The 23524-nt window shown below is 40.0% G+C and overlaps 1 protein-coding gene across 1 annotated transcript; it reads left to right on the plus strand.

Annotated features, from left to right (window-relative positions):
- Positions 1-1825: 1825 nt before the first annotated feature.
- Positions 1826-11161, plus strand: lrrc58b (leucine rich repeat containing 58b). Its single transcript, XM_063005619.1, has 4 exons — positions 1826-2386; positions 6698-6826; positions 8127-8404; positions 8490-11161. The coding sequence occupies exons 1-4, from the start codon at positions 1929-1931 to the stop codon at positions 8681-8683; spliced, it is 1059 nt and encodes a 352-aa protein (XP_062861689.1). The 5' UTR covers positions 1826-1928; the 3' UTR covers positions 8684-11161.
- Positions 11162-23524: the final 12363 nt, after the last annotated feature.

Here is a 23524-nt window from a genome sequence, read left to right on the forward strand (position 1 = left end):
GTTTTGATCATTTGTGTTCTTTCAGTGTATTGTGGGTGTTCTGGAAATATTCTGGGATTAAATATATTTATACAGAAATGTAAAGAAATGTCAATAATGTCCTTCTTTGTTAGTGATAATGATTGACTATCCTCAGTGACGTCTCTCGCAGCAACATCTAGGCGACTATGTTCAGTTCATGTTTTAGAAGCTATTGGGGTTATTGGGGTTTGAATGGTCATTGGCTTAGCGTCTCCTATGCAAAGAAAAGAAGCCATACCCCAAGTTAAATCATTATTTTTAATATTTTGTCCCATTTTCATCAACCACTTTATTGTGGTCAGGGTTGTGGTGGGACCGGTTCCACCAGTAAACACTGTAAGCAAGGCAGGGATACACAAGCCAATCCATGACAGGTCTGTGGACGCCTACGCTCAGCCAATATAGCACAGTAATACTGAGATTCAAACCTGGATCTAACCCACCCTAGTGCCTCGAAAAACCCACAATAAACATTTTAGACAAATTATTATGTTTCCTGTTCAGTCACAGAGGGGCAATCTCAGAGATCACTAAAATCCCAAGACTACCATATCATGCATAACCTTACAAGTGTATGCAAACATCACTTTATAGTCATATATTAAATAATATGGCTTTTTTGGCTCTCATATGTTATCTGACCAAGTATAGGCATCATTTTACGCTCTATTTTATTGAAACCACACCCATGAGACACATTCACATTTATTACTGAAAATACTACAATAAAAACATCATTATCACTCCTGTGACTATCACAGCAATCGCTTTAAGATCAGAATCACTTTATTAACCATGTACACGTAGATGTACTGGAGAACGGACTTGGTGTAGAATTGGTGAACATTGATTTACGACATGTACAAAATGTACCAGTGCAAATAATACCAGACTGACTGTTCAAACACGCTGTAATTATGCTGATAACAGTACACATAATTCAATAAATATAATAAAGTAGTAGTAAAATGCATCTGTAAGAGTGTAAACATAAAAGTTTATATAAGCATATACATAAATACTTTTAGCTGATGCTTTCATCAAAATCAAATTACAATTAGACTAAATACAATGCAATCCCAGCTTTTCAATGGGCGCAAGGCACACAGTAACACCCTTGATGGGGCGCCAGTCCATAGCAGGGCAAACACACACACACACACCCATTCACCTATAGGGCAATTCAGTGTCTCCAATTAACCTGACTGCATGTTTCTGAACTGTGGTCACTGTAAGTCACTTTGGATAAAAAGCATCTGCTAAATGCTGAAAATGTAAATTTTGTGGCAGGACCAGCTATTTATTTACACATGGACTTGTAGATTTCTAGTAATACCACTGAAAGAAATAATACAGGTACAAATACAGGTTTTCTATATATATATTAGGTTTGCCTGCTGTGTTTGTTGGTGGTAAATTTAGATTCCCTAAAGTTAGAAACTATCTTACATGTGAAGTGAGGGGTAAGACTGTCGACCTGTTGCATAATGAAATCTGAAGCATGTGGCTCCCAACTAAAACCCGATCTCATGTACTTTAAAACCTGCTTTAACTTCATCTTTTGGACATATATGCATCATGGATATGTTTGCTTTTAATATATATATATATACATATAACTGCTTTTTAGTATATTTACTTTAGAAATCCAGAAATGACTGTACAGTAACGAGTTAAACGACTTGTAGGCGTGATTATGGCGTGGGCTCAGCCCCGGAACCTGGATTACACAAGTGTGTAGGTTACATTGAGTGTGTGGTGCGGGACTTATACAGCTTTCGGCGAGCACTCGTGCTGTTGAAGAAAGCAGCCTGTGTGATTTAATGTGAGCGGATAATAAGAGGATAACCGACCTACAGCATGATTTAAACTGTACAGAAGGACTCGTTTAGGGCTAATCATTAAACATGGAGTGTTCCGAAGGAGCAGACGGCGGTGAAAGAGTGTTGGATTTATCTCACTTGGGTTTAAACAGTGTGAATGTGGACAGTGTGGCTGAGAAACGCAGGGCTGAGACCTCATATCTTCTCCTCTGTTATAACAGACTGACAGCCCTGCCGATCTCCATCCATCTCTTCACCAACCTCCAGTTCCTGGACGTGAGTAATAACGCCCTGACCGACCTGAGTGAGGCCATCACCGGCCTGAGCAACCTCCAAACCCTGCTGGCCAAGAACAACCGACTGGATGAGTTCTCTCTGCCCAAAGACTTGAGCTCTCTCCAGCGGCTGGAGGTGGTGAACCTGAGTGGGAACAGATTCGAACAGATCCCCAAACAGCTGCTGCACCTACCCCGCCTCCAGTCCCTGTCCTTCGGGGGGAACCGACTTAAACATATACCTGCTGAGATTGACTGCCTCAAAAGGTATTTATTATCACAGTATATCTGTCACATCTATCAGCACTAAGTCTTCTCCTATAACACAAAGTTGGAGAACAGAGCAGAGCATTTGACACAGTTCCTCTCCACAGAACCTCTCTAGATAGTTCAGGGTCAATCTAGATGGTTGCATTCTCATCTTTTGCTGACCCTACAGGTTTTCTATTCTATGGGGTTCAGATTGGGGGATTGGGATATTCATGGCAGAAGCTTGGTTTTGTCTTCAGTAAAGCTTTTTCTTTTGATCTGGACATACTTTTTGGGTTTTCTTGAGTTTTTTTTAGTGTAAGATCCATTGACGACCCACTTCAATGGGTTTCTTGGAAGAGACAGAAAGATTCCTGGTAGTTCATGACAGATGTATATTCGTTATTCATATGTGCAACAATAATAATGTAAGTATTTTAATTTTTAATTATTTAATTATGTGTGAAATAACTTTTTAAGTTCTATTTGCAAATTTTTCTTATTTTTTCTTGTCTCTTGTTTTAGAGTGTTTATTCTTCTACATAAATGGGTGCTACTGTAAGAACTGCAATTTCCCTCTGGGATCAATAAATTATTTCTGATTCTGATTCTGAGTCTTTAGGCTAGAGTCCGAGTCAAGTCACGAGTCAATATAATCTACACAAAGCATATATTGGAAATGTAGCGTAGAAATAAATAACCTGTAAGTTCAGATAAAAAACAACAACAGATTAGCGACTGTATGTTGCCGTTTTACTTCGTGCCTTTACTTTCCTAGGTACCAGTTAAAAGCTTAAACTGACGTTTTGTTTTCATTACAGAACAAAAGCGCTCGATAAATCACGGCACAGCGGCCCAAATCCCAAACACAGCAAAAAAAATCCATAATACTGCTCACCTTAACTTATGTTCTGACAGATGCTATTACATTTATAAGCGTGTGTCGCATTAGGAATAGAATCCGTTATTTTGTAAATGTGCTTATAATTAAAAACCTCCAAACTTTTCCCGGTCGTGAAGTAAAACAGGAAGTCGTTAGAAAGCCGATCGAGCATTTCATTACCGCGTCATCTGTGTGACGCAAACTGAATAAATGCAAATAACGGCATTTCATACTAACAATTACAATCAGAAGCTCTGATTGGTTCAACCATTAGCGCCAATTCTGTAGGAGCGTTCCATTAACCCCAGCTGTGAAGTGAAGTGCACTACGTAGGGTATTCCACCATTTTAAGTGAGATTCCAAAGGTAGGGAGCAACGCTTCATCGCTACGCCGGAAGCTGGCTGGAACATTTACCCATTGCGTTTACCCAACACATGCTGACGCTGGGGACTCTTGTTGTGCACGAGTCATTTTTTGCGAGTCAGAGTCATTTGAAACGAGTCCGAGTCGAGTCAGAAGTCGCTGTGTGTACCATCTCTGGTTCATGATGCTGTGTACCCTAACAATGTTCCTAGAACCTTTGGAGCAAGAACAGCCCCACAACTTAAAAGTTGGCATCGGCTTCTTTTTCAGTGTAGTCGTCTTTCCTTTCACGCCAAACCAACCATGAGTGTTTGTTCCCAAAAAGCACAATTTCTGTTTCATCTGACCATAGAGCATGGTTTCATTTGAAGTCCCAGTAGCAAACTCCAGATGCCCTTGTATGTGGTTTGATGACAGAAAAGCCTTCTAAATAATCTGTTGGCATAAAGGGTTTGGAGACTTAGCGACCCCAAGAGTGAACCTTGTGGATTTTTGTGTCTTTTACCATACTTGGCACTGTGTGTGGGTCCTCACCCAGGCAAGTGTGTCACAGTTTCAGTTGACTGGAGCATTGTATTTAGTTTATTAACATTTTTATAGCCATGACTTTCCCATAATTTAAATGGTGCATTCTCCTGTCTTGCTATGCTAAAGAATGACAAAATGAGCTTAACCTACACACCCCAGTGAAAGAGGGAGCCATGGATTACTGCTTGAAAGTTTCTAGATGCTCCGATCAACCTAAAAGTCAAATAATAATAAAAAATGCTAAGAATTTTAGTGGTGCCAATAATTGTGGCACATGCAGTTTTGTTTAAAAATTATTTCCTAATGAGGGTTTTTTTTCTCTTAATAAATTTACCTGAGTCAACCTAATTCACCAAAAGGCTCTTGAACAGGGGTGTGGACCTTCTCAGGAATGACCAGCCTATCAATTTGTCACTAGAAACTCGTCGACAACTGATCCAGGAGACACAGACTTCAATTAAGCTCAGTGTAAACGATTGTACTGTAGTAAATCTATTTTGACACTTCAGCTTCCCTTCAGTAATATTCATCCCTAATATTCATTCCCTTCAGAATCAATCAATCAATGCGACGTGTCTTGACCAGTCTAAAGGCCTCTGATTGGCCGTTTTTTAGACCAAAGTTCAGCAACTATTCGTCAATATTACACTTCCACTGTTTCCTCTTTAGAGGACGTTCATCCTCGGTGCGAAACGCTAAATCAACGTTTGTTTATTTATTAAGATTTTAAAGTGATGTTTAAAGACTTTGGTTTCAATCATGAGTTTTATTCCATTCATCAGTTCCAGTTCAGTGTTGAACACCTCATGGATAATTTCGCCCTACATACACGTCTTTGGACCTTCTAAACGTAAAGTAACACCCAGCGTTTCCTGATTGTTCTCTGATCGTGTTAGTGATCATGTGTTGCTCCAACTCCGGTCTGTAATCAGGGACTCGTGGTCCTGTCGTCAATATATTGATTTAGGGTTCTAGACAGTCAGTATTGCACCATATAAAGAATTAATTTAATTGTTTCACATTTGGAAAGTTCTACAAATCTTCTGTATGAATGAGTTAAAAGCTTCCTGATTTTATTTATTATTATTTTGCTGATTTGTTAATGTAGTTTTCAAATAAGTAGAACATGTAGAGAACATCAGAAGCAATGAGTTTTAAATAATAATTCAATGTATTAAAGGAAAAGATTAGGCAACAACTACATCACATAAGCATTTATTGAGTCGAGGTGATTTACCCACAACCACAGCTTGGCAGCTGTATAAAATTTAACATGCTGAATATGTTTTAGCCACAGGCAAGCTAAACTTCCCCCGATCTAGTCGTTTCCAGTTACTTTTATTGCATTTATCAGGCGTTAAAATCCTAAAAAATAATTGCATTTGTCTTCCGCTACTGCTGCTGGCCTTCATTCTTGACTAAGCAGGGTTGTTACAATCACACACCCCTCCCATACGTGGACAGTAGCTGACCGCTTCATTTCACTTGCATGAAGCAGGTTCATATAGAGATCCATATTGCGCACGGACATTATCCGTCTCCATTATCCCGCGTCTTATCGTGCAGCGCCATCGATCAGCCAGCAGAGGTCGTAACTGCAGCGATCGTTCTCTGCATAACAGAGCTGAGTTTGAGACGTGAACTCTGGTGCGCTCTTATCCTTTACCGATGTGCCACCCGAGCACCCGTGTCAACATACTTTTGGCCATATTGTAAGGCTTAAAAAATGGAATATAATAAAAACTTTCCCATCTAACACCAGGCAGCCACAAGTACCAAGATTCACCAGGTTGGCTGTATTCTAGGGATGTAACGATGCACCACAGGACAGTTCATTACCGATTCAAAAAATTCCACGATTCAAACTGGTCGAGATGTAAAATGAATCGATATTCACTTTAAACAGCAGAGGGCGCTGGTGCTATTCACCTCGCCTGGTTGCCAGGTTCGAGCTTTTCCAGCCAAATTGGGCTTAATTCAAAATTGTTTTGCAATTTTTGAGAAATAAATTTATTTAGATAAATAAAAGATAATCACAAATACAGTGTTTTATTTTTTTTTTAAAGAGAAATAATAAAAGGAAAGTATCGTGAATCGTATCACATCGTGGGTAAAGTGTATCGTTACACCCCTACTGTATTCCAAATTCCAAAGAAGTGTATTAAATAGTATGCCAAGTAAAGGCACCACCCATGGTGTCTGAAGTAGGTTATTACATTCTCAGCAGTTTATTTAATCCTAATAAACATTTCAGTATTAACGAAAAACACTGACTGTGTGTGTGTGTGTGTGTGTGTTCTGTTTTATTCTATAGGATCTTACACATATATACACACACACACAGACGTGGCCCTGGTGACACGGTACACATTGTGTCGGCACCTCAGAGAACTTTCTCTCACTTTCTCGGGGTCCTTTTATTCTCTCTGACTAAGGCTTTGATTGTTGAGGCTCGACTTGATTCGCTCTGTGGGAAAATGGGAATACACTCCAAGTCTCTAAAGATTTAAACTGTGTGTGTGTGTGTGTGTGTGTGTGTGTGTTCTCTCTATAGTTTGGAGCTGCTCTATCTGGGAGGGAACATGATCTCGTCCATCCCGGTTGAGCTGGCTAACCTGCCTGTACTCGGTTACCTGGCGCTGTGTGATAACCGCATCCAGAGCATCCCGCCTCAGTTCACCAGGTACGCCTGCATACACGCACAGCTTCGTTATCAAGTATTCGACACCCTGTGGACACCCAGTGGCTTGCTTCTATGGATCTGGGTCCATTTTTAGCGGAGCTGAGAAAACAAATTCTAAAATCAGCCTGGAAATGTTAATATGTAATTCTGAGGCTTTAGGACTCCACCAAACCACAGTGAAAGTTATCTTCCAACAGGAACTGTAAAAGAAACCCTTACCCCTTACACAAGAAAATACAAGAACAGTCCTAAACGTCCTTGCAGCTGTAAAAATAAACAAACATGGGGATAAAACTTAAATAAAGAAATATCTTTCAACAGAGGTGGTGAATCTAGACAGAAGTGGTCAGACTGCTTCATTTTCCACCAAGGGCTTACCAACAGTTCATCCAGGAAACCATCTGAAGAACTACAGACGTCTCGAACCCCAACTAGGGCCACACTAAGCATACATTTTAACAAGGGTTTCCAGTCAGGTAAAAAACATTTAATAGTGAGAACATTATACTAACAAACATCGGTTCTATTAAAAAAAATAAATTATGATTGATAATGAATCATATAGTATAAGTAAATATAAAGTAAATAAGTAAATTTTTATGTAGCCAGAATATTTCCTAAAAGTTAAGTTTGTGAACCAGCAATTATTATTATTATATTTTAAATTATTAATATTGTATTATTATAATTTTTATTACGATTATAATCATAGTGTAAGTACATTTATAGTAAATAAGTAAATGTCTATTATTTTTGTCTAATATTCCCTAATAGTTCAGTTTGTGAATCAGCAAGTGCACATAGTGAACTTTATCACAATAATTAGTAAAATGTATTACGATTATTATAATTATTATAAAATGTAATATAAATGTTTATTTGATTTTCTGGCGCCCTCTAGCGTCTCAGTGCTGCAATTGCATTTTGATCATGACGCTGGAATTTCGTGCTTCCACCTTTATACCGTGATGAGTCTTTTTCTCTTTTATCACACCAACAAACTAGTAGCCAGCTGGTTATATTTATAAAATAAAACATATTTTCAAACATATTTGAAAACAAAATGCTTTTAAAAATATATAAGGTAAAAACCAGGTGCAGGGATGGCGAATGTTGGCATCGCTGGGTGTCCTCACAGACATGAATGGCGTCTGGGGCGGGACGGCCGAAGCCCTGTGATGGATTGGTGTGCTGTCCAGAGTATTCCTGCCCCGTGCCCAGTGTTTCTTTCATTTATTGTCCTTCAGCTTCTCTTTCATGCCATCACTCGGTCACGTCTCTCTCTTTTTCCTCTGTTCAGGCTTCACTCCCTGCGTTCTCTCAGCCTCCACAACAACCTGCTGACCTACCTGCCGCGGGAGATCCTCAGCCTGGTCCAGCTCCAGGAGCTCAGTCTCCGCGGCAACCCGCTGGTCGTACGCTTCGTTAAGGACATGACCTACGACCCGCCGTCGCTGCTGGAGCTGGCGGGCCGCGCCATCAAAACACGCAACCTCCAGTACTCCACACGGGACATGCCAGCACACCTCATCAGGTACCTGGACCTGGCCAGCAAGTGTCCCAATCCCAAATGTGCAGGTGAGACTACAGTCTAATGCTGCGTTCACAAACACAAAATAAAACGTCCTCCTCCCCACCTAACGGCGTGTCATTTCCTCCACAGGCGTGTACTTTGACTCGTGCGTGCGGCACATCAAGTTCGTGGATTTCTGTGGGAAGTACCGGCTGCCCCTCATGCACTACCTGTGCTCTCCGGAATGTTCCTCACCCTGCAGCTCCAACCCCCAGAGCGACGCCGACTCGGACGACGACCAGTCCGTACCGGCCGACCGACTGCAGAGGGTGCTGCTGGGATAATGCTACACACACTCATGCACACACACACACTCATGCACAAACGCAGAACATGTGATCACTGGTGCTGCTTCGGCAAATCGACTGAACTCTCCGGCCTGCACGGGTCGCGTCTCTTTAATGTTATTGGGATTAAGGTGCTCCAGTAAACTGGTCTAGATTATTAATAGACTATTGTAATCCTGTTCTTCCTATTTATTTGCTTGAATTAAGTAAACAAGGCCTTGCAAGGATGGGGATTCTTTGTTAAACAAGTAGTACGATGTAAAAATGAAAACAAAATTAAGGTTAGCTTAAAATAACAAATAAATATTAATACACACAGTATACTGTAGCATGGGGGTGAATTTATAAGAGTGAGTTTAAAAATCAGTCGGGTGGAAGAGCTGTAAACAAAAGCACTTCTTTGCTCCCGGAACAGTGAACCCATGTTATGGAATGTTATAAAATATATTTTTCCTTTACTGAACAACCAAAAATAACCTTTAACAATTAAATACAGATTAGATTTTATTCTATAGAGTTTATATTCAGGTGATGACTTGGCGCAGTGAGTAGGAATAAATTAAGAATGAAAGCACTGACTGACACTGAGTTTAAGTTTTTGGTTTCTGTAAACAAAAAGCCATAAGTAAAAATAATAATAATAATATTAATAATAATAATGCTCATAATGGTCATTTATTAAAATATTTAACCAGATTTGATTGTTTAACACGAAGCACTTTGACGTAATTGTGTTAATAATGTTAAGAATATAAACTGATGCTTAAATTTAGGGTAAATTTGTGCATCTTTTACTGATTAAAACAACATGTTGTCTTTAGTTCGTATATCCAGTACTGAGCAAAGCTGGTAGCTCATGAGCGTCTCTGTCTGCATCCTAATTCACTTAATACATTTAACGGCATTAAGCCGACGCTTTTATCCAACACGACTTGTACACTTTGAGCAATTGAGGTTTAAAGGTTTTGCTCAGGGGTCCAGCAGTGACAACCTGGCTGTGGTGGGTCTGATTACTAGCCCAGTACCTCAACTGCTGAGCCATCACAAATACACAAATATGCCGATGGATGGTTGGAACGTCCATGCCAAATTGCCATAGTTTTATTTTATTTAACCTGTGCATCTGCAAATGAATGAAGTGTTGTACCTCTGTTTAATAGGTACAGAGGTTTAGTAAAATATTTTAAATATCTCTGAAATATTTAGGAATAAACCCAAGTGCCTTAATCATGTGCTACCAAGCTCTTCTAATACTGGTAACTAAAGAAATGTGATGTTTTTAGTGTTTTATATATATTTTTTATTCTAGACAGTACCAAGGTGCATTGGTGTATGAATAAATAATGTTTGATGTGCTTTACTTTTTTAAAACGAGTTGTTTATTAACATACGTGTTCAGATTAAAACTGTGAATAAGAGGAAGGTAAATGTACAGATCTGATACCGAGTCTTTGTATTGAAGTTGATTCTGACCCGATGTCCCATGCTGGAATGGTTTTAGATCAGATCTGACCAGTTTTCCCAGTTTTATACGGTCCAGTCATGACGTTTTCTTGTTATTTTGAATTTTTAATGATGGGTTCAGATTTGATGTCTGGTCGGGCGGCTGTTACACCGTTTCGGAGGATGCTGATGTGAGGAGAGAGTAGAAAGTGTTAGAGATGTTGATATTGAAGTCGGGCGGCACGGTGGCTCGGTGGGTAGCACTGTCACTTCACAGCAAGAGGGTCCTGGGTTCTGTGGGGAGTTTGCATTTTCTCCCTGGTTTCCTCCCACAGACCAAAAACATGCCATCAGGTAAATTGGAGACACTGAATTGCCCTATAGGAGAATGTGTGTGTGTGTGTGTCTGCACTGCGATGGACTGGTGCCCCGTCCAGGGTGTTACTGTGTGCCTTGCGGCCATTGAAAAGCTGGGATAGGCTCCAGCACCCAACCCCGCGACCCTAACTGGATAAGTGGTTAAGAAAGTGAGTGAGTGAATATTGAAGTCATCATTATTAGAAGATAATATTAAGGGTGGCGCTCAGGTGCTGGATTGGCATCCTGTCCAGGGTGCGTGGGGAAAACCAGAGCCAATGAATATACGCTGTTATCTTTTTTTCTAATGCAAAGCAGAACATACAAATAATGGCAATAATTAATGCAAAGAAACACTTTTGTTTATAATGCTTATAATTTTTTACTAATGATCAGCTTTCTAAACATTTGGTTTCTTTGAAAACTTGCATTTTTATATATTAAAAAAAAGCTGAAATATTAGGCTGTAAGAAATAGTTGAATAGTGAATGTAGCACCTCATTTCACTTTGCGTTGAACTTCTTAATTTGTGTTATTTTATTTTATTTAATAACTGTTAACTATTAATGTGTGATTTGTATTTGACTCTGTATTAAACATGTATTCATGTGTATTGCTTTTTAAAGAGGTGAATACCCTAATAAATAAATACAATTTATTTTTATTCAAATAGAATGAAGGAGGAATTCTGGTCCTCACTGTTCACCTCTAACAGTTTGTAAAATGCACTTCGCTCTCTAATATAGAAAAGCATAATAAAGTCATATATTTAAAAAAAAAAAAAAAAAAAAGCTCCACAGTCGTGCTCTGTTGTGATGTTTATGTTTTGCATGCGTTACAGACAGTGGTGGAGGTGCTACCGTGATCAGGGAGGTGGTTCGTCCAGCATAAAGCCCATCTTTTGTGCTATGGATGTGCTAATCGTCCATATTTTGGAATCTGAAGTTGTTTTAAAGTCACCGCTGGTAGAAATAAGCTAGAATTTGTTAAAAACAATTGCATTATAGCTGGATGGTGGCGAAGTGAGTAGCGCTGGAGCCTCACAGCAAAAAGTACTTTGGTTCAAGTTTGTAAGTTCTTCAAGTGTCTGTGTGGGTTTCCTCCGGGAGCTCCGGTTTCCTCCCACAAGTCAGCTTATCTACCGGCTCGGTCGCCTCACAGCAAGAAGGCCCTGAGTTCGATTCCCAGATGGAGCAGAGCGGATGGAGTCCTTTCTGTGTGAAGTTTGTATGTTCTCCCCCGTGTCTGTGTGGGTTTCCTCCGGGTGCTCCGGTTTCCTCCAACATTCAGCTTAATTAGAGCTACTAGGAGTTGCCCTAAGTGTGAATGTGTGTGTGTTTGTGTGTGGGTGTATTTCCCCTTTGATGGACTGTTGACCTGTCCAGGGTGTTTCCTGCCTTTCTCCCAAAGTATCAGACCCACAGCAACCCTGACCAGGAAAAAAATCAGTGGTAAAACAGACAATGAATGAATGTATTAAAGCTGGAAGCTACAACCACGAGGTCCAAGTACTGGATGACAAGTTGCACTTACGGCTCGTTCAGGCACACTATGTGGCCAAAAGTATGTGGACACCCCTTCTATTTATCCACTTTATGTGTTTCAGCCACACCCTTTTACTAACAGGTGCATAGAATTGATTATATAAGGCCGGCTCAGTTGCTTCACAGCAAGAAGGTCCTGGGTTATCAGTATCGGACCCACTGCGACCCTGACCAGAAAATATCGGTGGTAAAACAGACAATGAATTAATGAACGATTGTTGGAAGCTACAACCATGAGGTCCAAGTACTGGACTGTCATCCAGGTCTGCACTTATGGCTCGTTCAGACAGTCATGCTTTATAAACTTCATATGGCCAAAAGTATGTGGACACCCCTCCTAATTATTCAGTGTATGTCTTTCAGCCACACCCATTTGCTAACAGGTGCATAGATTCGATTCCCAGGTGCAGCAAAACCAAAGTGTGTAAAATGTGACGGTAAAATCCTAATAAATAAATAATAATAATAATAACTGATTATATAAAACAGTTGAAATACTTTGTGTCTGCAGTTGTTGTTGTTCTGAGCTCCTGTATACTTTGCGAGGGCCGTAAAGAGTTCCCTGCATTAGCATGTAAATGCCAAACAAGATCTTTTCACCTCAGATCTTCATCTGCAGCTCATTACGACACTTTTTTTAGTTTGGAATCCTTGCAGACGCCGTTCACACAGTTCTAAACAAGTTCCTCCGCGTTCTTTTTACCTTCCCCGTGTGTTAAAGCTCTTCTGAGAGGGCCGTCTGCGCTTTGACGGCTTTGTTGGACAGGTATGTTGTTTGCTCTGGGAAAGGACGACGTGTGAAAGGAGACGTGTGATCGAAGCTCTGAGCCCCCGGTGCCCCCCTGAGCGTGGAAGATGAGTTTTTGTTTCCTTTATTTTGTATCTGTGTGGGTTAGTGAGAGTTTAAGCTCGGTGATGAGTGATTTACCCAACTGTGCAGCTGAGTCTATAAATTAAGCCTGTTTACACAATGGAGCCTGAAAATCACAGAGACCTACAGGTGACACTTTGCTAGTATCACATTTATCTTGACAACAAAAAATGTACACTGATCAGCCATGACAATAAAACCCCCTCGTTGTTTGTACACTCACTGTCCATTTTATCAGCTCCACTTACCATATAGAAGCACTTTGTAGTTCTACAATTACTGACTGTAGTCCATCTGTTTCTCTACATGCTTTGTTAGCCCCCTTTCATGCTGTTCTTCAAAGGTCAGGACCCCCACAGGACCACCACAGAGCAGGTATTATTTAGCTGGTGGATCATTCTCAGCACTTAGTGTGTGTTGTGCTGGTATGAGTGGATCAGACACAGCAGCGCTGCTGGAGTTTTTTAACACCTCACTGTCACTGCTGGACTGAGAATAGTCCACCAACCAAAAATATCCAGCCAACAGCGCCCCGTGGGCAGCGTCCTGTGACCACTGATGAAGGTCTAGAAGACAACCGACTCAAACAGCATCAATAGATGAGCGATCGTCTCTGACTTTACATCTACAAGGTGGACCGACTAGGAAGGAGTGTCTGATAGAGTGGACAGTGAGTGGACACTGTATTTAAAAACTCCAGCAGCGCTGCTGTGTCTGATCCACTCATACCAGCACAACACACACTAACACACCAGCACCATGTCAGTGTCACTGCAGTGCTGAGAATGATCCACCACCTAAATAATACCTGCTCTGTGGGGGTCCTGTGGTGGTCCTGACCATTGAAGAACAGCATGAAAGGTATGTAGTATGTAGAGAAACAGATTGACTACAGTCAGTAATTGTAGAACTACAAAGTGCTTCTAACGTCGCCCAAAGCATCACACTGCATCCGCCGGCTCGCCTTCTTCCCATAGTGCATCCTGGTGCCGTGTGTTCCCCAGGTAAGCGATCTGTCCGAGGTGTTTAAACCACCTGCTTGACTTTGATGGTAAGGTTCTGATTAATAATGTAGGGTGTTTCCTAACTTCCTCACAGACCCACTGTGACCCTGCCCAGGAGAAAGCGGTGGTAAAACAGACAGTGAGTGAATGATTAAAATAAAGAGATGTTATGTAACACGCTGTTGTTTAACCATTTTCACTTCTTAATCTCACCTTGTGCAGGCGTCTACCTGCACACGGCAGCCAGGATGCCTGACCACAGGAATGTTCCACCATACTGTAATGTTGGTAAACATGGGCGGCACTTTCATTGTTTTGGGAAGCTTTACTCCTGAAAGAACACTGGAGATAACCGAAGACTCGAATAAAATAAAACCCATTACCATTATTAGTGTATAACAGGTATTATAACGTTATTTTAGTTGATTTAGTGATTTCCCTTTTTCTCCCTGTGTGTATATTCACCAGACCCACCCCACTCTACAGGGGAGAGGTGCTGCTTGTGCCTCCCTGGAAAACCAAAATCACTAAGCAACTGCTCAGGGTGTGTGTGGTGCGCCTGCTATCCCTCGCAACCTGAGCCGAGCAGACACATGGAGGACGTCTGGATGAAACCGAATCTTTCATGCCTGGTGAAACAAGTGACACGCACGGTGATGTACATCCAGCCGTCAGCAGGAGGGATGTTCACTGATATGTTCGTGAGAAGATCCTGGATGATGCACAGCATCTGAAAGTCTCTATCTGGAGCAGACCACTCTCTCCTGATGTTACTCATGGTAAGTCAATAATAAAAAGCAATTTATTTACAATATTAGCTGACAGCGGGCAAACTCTTTTGCATTGTCTTTTTGGTTCCATGTTGTTCTGTCCCACCACAAACATACCAGTAGGTGAACTGGCTGCTCTAAAGTGCATCTAGGTGTGTGTGAGAGAGAGAGAAAATCTGACAGGTTGTTGACCTACAATGAATTGTTTCTAGGTGGCGCCACAACCACCAGAAATTCGACAAGGACGAATCGATTATTGAAAATAAAATATAATAAATTATTATTTTCATTATTGTCATTATTTATTATTATTATTATTTATTATTATTTATTTTGATCATTAGTTATTATTATTATTTAGTATCATTATTATTATTAATAATATTATTATTATTATTATTATTATTATTATCATCATTATTATTATTATCATTATTTATTATTATTATTATTATTATCATTATTTTTATTATTATCATTATTTTTATTATCATTATTATTATCATTATGATCATTATTATTTATTATTATTATCATTATTTTTATTATTATCATTATTTATTATTATTATTATTATTATTATTATTATTATTATTATTATTAGCTTTTTAAATAAATGCTCTGTTTTTATTGGACCTAAAAATAATTCATATTTTTTTAATAAGAAATTAAATTAAATGTTATAATTAATAGCAGCTTATGTGAACAAATTCCAGACTTAGTTCAGACATCCAGATATTTACTTTTAATTAAATTTAATTAATTTATTAATCTAAGTGCCAACTGTGTTAAAAATATATCTATAGTAGTAGGTGAACGTTTGTTAACACCATGGAACTACCAACCAGTTCAAAATCATATTTAAATCAAATTTGGTAACCTGATGCATTTATACAATCAAAGAACTGATTCAAAGCTTAGATTCCTGAGAGGAAAATTCCCGATACTGTATTAACGATAATATTATTAAATATTATTAGTATAAATATTCTCCTGTGCTTAGAAACGTTGTTCTGAAACTGTTGGACTTTTCACCCTGCAGTTTTTTATAAAGTGGTGAACCTCGCAGATCCTCGCTTTTCAACAACTGAGCCTGAACCAAATCATGGCAGCATCACCTGGTACCTTCGACCTGTTTACCTGTGGAAGGTTCTAAACCAGGTGCTCTTGATTATTCCACATACAGAATTTTCCAGTCTTACATCGTCCCTGCTGCAGACATTAAATTAACAAATGTATCATGCTTGGGTGGTGCAGCGGTAAACAATACAAGCACATTCTGCTACTAGTAGGTTGGGTTCCTATTTGGACAAGGATTGGCTCGTCCAAGGGTGGAAGCTTCAACCACGAAGGTCCAAGTACTGGACTGCAATAGAAGTTCCCAAGGTCCCACCCTTGGACGAGGGAGGGGTTCCTCACAACTGCTGCAATTATGACCTCTGCTGGCTGATTGAGGGTGCTTTCTGTACGCGATACAGATCCCCATATGAACCCACATCATTTGGGTAAAACACTGCATGTGTCAAAAGGCGTGCTGATTTAAGAAAACTGGGGGAAAATATATAAATAAAATAGAAAAAAATAACAAATCTTCACAGAACCCAAATAAAGTTGATTTTTTATTAAATTAGAAACCCAAAACTATAAATATGCTTTCTGTGTTTTACCTGTATTATATCTGTGAGTTATAATGACTTTGGCAGCTGTTATTCTTCTATATGACACCGTCTACGTCAAAATTCATTAATAGGTCCTTTAAAAGTTTATTGTATGTTTTCTGAAAACATGCAGGGTTGTGAATAGATCCCAGACTTCCATGCCTCCTAATTGCTTGTTAGTTTTATGACTACATTCATTAAAAAGCACATAAATAATAAATAATGGTTTAGAAATAGAACTTAAACTGTCACCTTGGTGTTCTCATGGTCATTAATAATCCACGAAACATCAATAACAGGTCTGTAAAGAATCCGAAGCAGCTGAAACGCAACAAACACTGTCAAGTTATCAATGTTGACATCAACGTGTGCTTAGAGCTGCCACGCAAGATACAAGCTCCTCAAAACACATCAACGAACTCAAATTTGGGATTTTTCTGAATATTCTACCACAGGAAAATAAAAATCCACACAGTACCAAAGCTGCTGTGAAATTTATCTTACTTACAAGTGTACGCAAACTTCTGACTTCAACTCTAGCACGATACAGCATGTCGTGTCTGTACAGCATGTTTTATGTCATTTATTATGCTTTCGTGTGCACAAATGTGATCAATATGAATAGAAACGCTTATAGCTCTTGCTCAGTTGCAGGCGAGAACTTTTCTTTTCTTTTTTAAGCATAACTGCATCTTCTTTCAGCTTTTTTTGATAGGAAATGCTTTTGATGTGCATGTAAAAATTGCTTTTATGTTTAAATTATTCTTATTACTATCATCATCATCACTGATGTTTTTATTTGCAGACGTTATTTTTCCCATAAGTACTCAATAAGGCCCCATTTCCATTTCCCTCATGGTGGATCGTCCCACTTCGGACACCACGTTTTGTGTCGTTTCATTCCATTTCTGGTCGCTCGTGACAGCATTCCTGTTATAAAAACAAAGCTAGGTGTAAAAAAATAAAAAATACGCCACCCAAGACGTTCTGCTTCGTTGAGAGTCGATTGTTCGTACACACGCACCTTACTGACTGTTTGTCTGACTGTCCGAATGAACCAACCGCCCAACACTGCATAAATTCAAGTATTTAATAATAGGGGGGTGGGATGAGGGGTCAAAAGTCTGACACTCCTGGTAAAAATGGTCCTATTTAGCATTTGAACTCTACTATACGGGATGGCATCTTCAGCGCTCGGATCAGGTTAAACCCAGAGCAGGTGTAATGCGTCCGCGCTCAAGTACAAAAGCTTTGTTTAATATTAAGTGGGCTCTCAGTGCTGTAGGAAAAAACTAAGATTATAAATTAAATTGTTTATCAACGAGACAAAATTAATCTAGACTCAAAAACAACATGTGAGTGAACTGAAGAATTTTATCATAAAGCAGACCTGATATGTTGTTTGTATGAGACAATAAATTAAACCCTATTAAAATTTTACCCTGGAGTTCCAACTGTGGTTTTCTAGATTGTTTGTTTGTTTGTGCAGGCTTTGGTTACCATCCACGTTCTGCTCATCTTTACTAAATTGACCTGCTAATGTGCACTAATTCTAGGTTCCGAGTTCTGTTACTACCTAGAGAGGTTCAGGTTACGTGCAGTTTGCATAAACACTCAGCCTTGATCACGCTGATCGTGTTGCTCATGCTGTTATTGAGGACTGAATGAGCTTATAAGGACTTTTTGCCCTCATAAAAGCTTTAATCCTTTCAATCTACTGTAGAACAAGAACGCCTTTATTTGTCATATATACAGAAACATGTACAATATAATGAAATTCTTGTTGGAAGCTGGGGTAAGAAAGCATGGTCAGCCATGGTACGACACCCCTGGAACAGACAGGGTTAAGGGCCTTGCTCAAGGGCCCAACAGTGGCTGCACAGCAGAGCCTGGATTTGAACCAGCAATCTTTTGATTGATAGTCCAAAGCTCTAGCCACTAGGCTCCCACCGTCCCTGCAGTCATATGGCTTTGTAACTCGTCGTATCCAGTTACCCAATCGTATTTCAGTTTTATTGCTGCAGACCTCCGGTCCTAACACACGCCCCATCCAACACGGCTGTGAATTATTTATGGCCCTACCCTATAATGTTACAGTATTTAGAATAAAACCTCTGTCCTCTTTGGTATGTTACACTATAGCTGTGTAAGTTTTACCCTCTGTATAACGAGTATTTGCACTAAATGACACACGTGTAAGTCCTAACCCCTGAGAAAACAGAACATTCCACATTTCCTGTGGGGTTGAAGGTCTAAGGAAGCGCACCATTTCCTAATCCATTGTACTTTAGGAACAGGAGAGTTTAGTTCTGCAGAAAGTGCTTTGGGATTGAGCGGCCAAGTCAAAGTCCTGACTTGAATCCCATTGAGATGTTCTAGAAAGACCTAAAACCTGCAGTAGATATTCTTCTTCACAAATTCTGCCAAGAAGAGCGAGCCAGGAATTCTCTCTTCTATCACAAGGACGTATCACAATTATTCGCAAACAATTGCAATCTGATTTAAGGAGACATTGCTTATTTACATGGGTCTTTAGCTTTAATAAATTGACGGATTGTTTAAAAGCTGCATTTTGTGTTTATTCATGTCGTCTTTATCTTATATTAAAATTACCTGGAAGATATAAAAACAATTAAATACAGAGGTACCTTAAAACTCGACATCAGTTGGTTCTAGGAGTAGCATTGAGTTTTAAAGATGTTGAGTTTCAAGGTATTTTTTCCCATAAGGATGTTTGGGAAACATGTTAATGAGTCCATGGTCCTGTAGAACTGAATCTATTTCATGTGAAATAATGAGAATACCGTATTCCGTTCAGCACCGGCGCATTCACATTTACATTACATTTACATTTTCAGCATTTAGCAGACGCTTTTTATCCAAAGCAACTTACATGACAGTTATAGTATACAGTCTGAGCAATTGAGGGTTAAGGGCCTTGCTCAAGGGCCCAACAGCTGTTGGCTTAAACAAGTGACCTTCTGATTAACCACTAGGCTACAGTGACAAAACCGATTTTGTGCTGCTGTGCTGTTATTTCCTATGAAGTGTGACGGCGGTTAACGTGACTTATTGTAGTAAAACAGCGAGTGAGGAACGTGATTAGTGGAGGAACTTATGAGCAGTAATAATGAAGAGAAGTTTAGTGCTCCTGTCTCCTTCTTTTACTACATTAAACCACGTGAAGCTTTATTTTGAACCAGAAGCGTTTTAGACTCTGGGAGAAGCTGATTCTGATTCTCACCACTTCTCAGAAGCTGGAGCTGTAACACAAGTTTAAAAGTGAAACAGGGAGGAAAATCCAGATAAACACATATACATGTGGAGCTGTAACCCTGGATCTGATTATTATTACACACTGATGCAGATTCAGCTCAGATTCACACTTTGATGACGAGTGCTGAACACATGTGAATACATGTGTAGAACGTATTAATTGATTTTGACCTAGTTTATGAATTTATTATGAAATACTATTAGAAAGTCTTACCCCCCCCCCCCCCCCCCCCCCCCCGATATTAAAGGTCATATAAATACCAGACATCATGCATTTGTTTGTTTGTCTGATGAATCATGGGACCTGGAAGCCACTTTTCAGAGCGAGTACGACGACACTCCCTCATGAGGAAGCTCACTGGCATGGAGCCGTAAATCACTTTGAAGCTTTAATAACACCTTAAGGCTGCCGGGGTGGAACGGACGAGGGCTCAGGTACGAGAGATCAGCCGGTGAATAGAAGCCCTCTGTACTTGGGTGGATTCACATGTGAGGCCGGTCTCGCACACAAAGAGTTACACACTGATCTCCACATTCCTCCACTTCAGGCGCCTGGGGCTACTAACCAGGGTCCTTACACAGCAGCAAAGACCCTGCATCCTTTTCAGTCCAGTCTTTTCCCACCCAGCAGACTAGTGGCCAGTTTCGTCTGCTGCAGGTACTGCTGATTGTGCTCGCCGGGGAGCGCCCAGCCGACCGGTAGCAGAGCTGAGATTTGAACTCGTTCAGAATCTGTTTGGGCAAAGTAGGTCCTGAGGACCTGGATTCAGTCCTCGCCTCTAGGGTACTGTTTGTAAAAAATTTTTGGCATGCCCCTCTTCCCCCAGTTCCTGCCCCAAAAGGTTTTAGGGCATTTGTAAAGTGGTAGATAGGGCTCTGGGCCAAGGCTCTTGGTATTAAGGGCAGTTGTAGCCTAGTGGTTAAGGTACTGGATTAATAATCAAAAGGTCACTGGTTCAAGCCCCACCAACTTCATTTCATTTATAATATACCTCCATTCCTGCATTTCAGGCCTGCAACACATTCCAAAAAAAATTGGGACGGGGGCAATTTAGGGCTAGTAATGAGGTTAAAAAACTAAATAATGATGTGATTCCAAACAGGTGATTGTGATCATAATTTGGTACAAAAGCAGCATTTGGATAAAATGGACGTCGTGTGCTCCAGACCAAAGACGAAAAGGACCATCCAGACTGTTATCAGCAACAAGTCCAAAAGCCAGGGTCTGTCATGGTATGGGGGCGTGTCAGTGCCCTCGGTAAAGGTCATTTACACTCTGAGATGCAGCATTAATGCAGAACAGTTAATTGAGATCTTAGAGCAACATGTGCTGCCTTTAAGACGTCATCTTTTCCAGGGACAACCAACATTTTTCAACAAGACAAAATCACCTGCTGCGCACATTACAAAGGCGCGGCTGTGGAAGAAGAGGGTACGGGTACTGGACTGGCCTGCCTGCAGTCCTGATCTGTCCCCAATAGAGAACGTGTGGAGAATTTTAAAACGATGACCCCCCGTACTGTTACACATGTTAAGACATGTTTGCAGGAAGAACGAGACAAAATAAAAGCTGAAACACTAAATCACTCGGTCTCCTCGGTGCCACAACCTCTTTTAAGTGGTAAAAAGGATCGGCAACATTACAAAGTGGTAAATGCTTTACTGTCCCAACTTTTTTGGAATGTGTTGCAGGTCTGAAATGCAGGAAATCCTGGAAATGTTGAGCAGATAAAACATGAAATATCTCAGGTTCATCCTGTCTGCAATCAAATAAAAGTCAAAGTAAATGTAAGAAACTGCATTGTTTTTGTTATTTGCATTTTCCATACTGTCCCAACTTTTTCTGATTTGGGGTTGTGAATAATAATAACAATAATAATAATAATAATAATATAGATTACACTGTCAGCTGTTGTCTCAGTGTAGTTGGCTGCATTCTCTCTCTCTCTCTCTCTCTCTCTCTCTCTCTCTCTCTCTCTCTCTCTCAGTGTAGTGTGTAGAGTAGTGTAGTTGGCTGCATTCTCTCTCTCTCTTTCTCTCTCTCTCTCTCTCTCTCTCTCTCTCTCTCAGTGTAGTGTATAGTTAGTTGGCTGGAGTCTCTCCTCGCGTTCACACGCGTTACAGACAGTATGAGGTGAATCACACGCTGACAGTGATTATAGAGAGAAATGACAGTTCGTTACATGAGGATTTATGCTGTTGGATGAACCGCTGATGGACTCGTGTGACCGGGACAGTTCGTTTAACTTTCTAAAGGTTCCAGGATGGAGGGGAGGAGAGGAGTGAAGGATTTGGGATGAAATGACATTTCACACATTCGCTGCAGGTTTGATTTTCTGTCTGCATGTTGATTCACTCGTATTTACTAAAGTAACTAACCCCAGTTACCAGTTTACAGTCCAGCTACAGTTTAATATCGATTTTTATAGTGAAGAATGAATGTAAAATCACGTCTCCTCTATTATTCGAAATGCACAATCATTTAAATATTTTATTCAGGGTTTAATGTTTAGTGTTTAATAAACTTTAACTGTGTTAAATTAACCCTCAGTTTGCTAAATTAATACAAGCAGGCTATAATCTTGCTTTTAACGATGTGTGCATGTATGTACAGGTGCATTCAGAAATATTCACCCCCCATGGTGTTGTGAATAGAATTGAATGTAAAATCTACAATAGGAAGACTCAGTGAACAAAGAAAGAATGATTATTGATATTTACAAGCAATTTTGAGAGCATCATTTGACATCATTTCGAGTTTGAATGAAAAACATCACGTTCTCTTGACATTGTCCATGTGCAGTCTCAGTGTTGGTGGAACATCCATTTCTCCGATAATCTCTAACAATAACAAGCTTCTGACATCTCTGTTGAGGAATCTTCGTGCATTCTTCTCAAAAAGCTTCCAGCTCATTGAGGTTTGATGGCAATGGTTTCATTTAAGTCCTACCAAAGATCTTCTATGGACTATATATCTGTAGACTGAGAAGATCCTCCCCATGATATTCCAGGACTGATTCCTTAACCAAGCTTTGTTTGACTTGTGTGTTTGGGATCACTCTCTTGCTGGAAAGTCTAATTATCACCAAGGTTCAATTTCAGCACAGAAAGCAGAACGTTCCTCATCATGATGCTTTGGTACTTCTGTGAATCCATGATGCCAGTCATACGGTCAAGACTGCCAGAGCTACAAACATCTCCACATCACCACTGACGGCACACTGATCCACTTGGCCAAAGACTTTCAGTTTTGATTCGTCACTCCGTAGATTTCTTAGTTGGTATTGTAGTTGACCTTTATTGTGGTTCTTATGGGTCATCCAACACTGAAGTCATTGGTTATGTGATCTTGCCCCAGCCTTTATCAGGTCATTCTGTAAGTCTTTGGCAGTAACGGCATTGGATGAAATTTTGGGCTTTCTCCAACACCCAGACAGGTTTTGAAACTTCTGAACAACGCTCCTTATACCCAGAGCTTTTTAGGTTGGGGCAGTTGTAGCCCTTGAGCAAGGCCCTCAACATTCAATTGCTCTGCTTGAGCAGTTGCTTCAAATTGCCAGTATTTGTAGGAAAGTTGTAGCCTAGCAGTTAAAGTACTGGACTAGTAATCAAAAGGTCACTGGTTTAAGCCCCACCACTGTGAGGCTGTCACTGTTGGGCCCCTGAGCAAGGCCCTTAAACTTCAATTGCTTAGAGACAATGTACTGTGGATTTGGATAAAAAGGGCCTGCTAAATGCCGAAAATGTAAATGTGACAAGCCAAAACCAAAGAAGCCTCTACAAAGAATTGAGTATTGAGTATGAATAAGAGATTTCAGTTTTTATTATATTTACTAAACAAAAAACTCCTAACAATGTTTTACCTGTGCATTATGGGTGATTGTTCAGATTAATGGGTAAAAAGTCAATCACATC

The sequence above is a fragment of the Trichomycterus rosablanca genome, chromosome 12, assembly GCF_030014385.1.
Source record: "Trichomycterus rosablanca isolate fTriRos1 chromosome 12, fTriRos1.hap1, whole genome shotgun sequence".
Taxonomy (NCBI): Eukaryota; Metazoa; Chordata; class Actinopteri; order Siluriformes; family Trichomycteridae; genus Trichomycterus; species Trichomycterus rosablanca.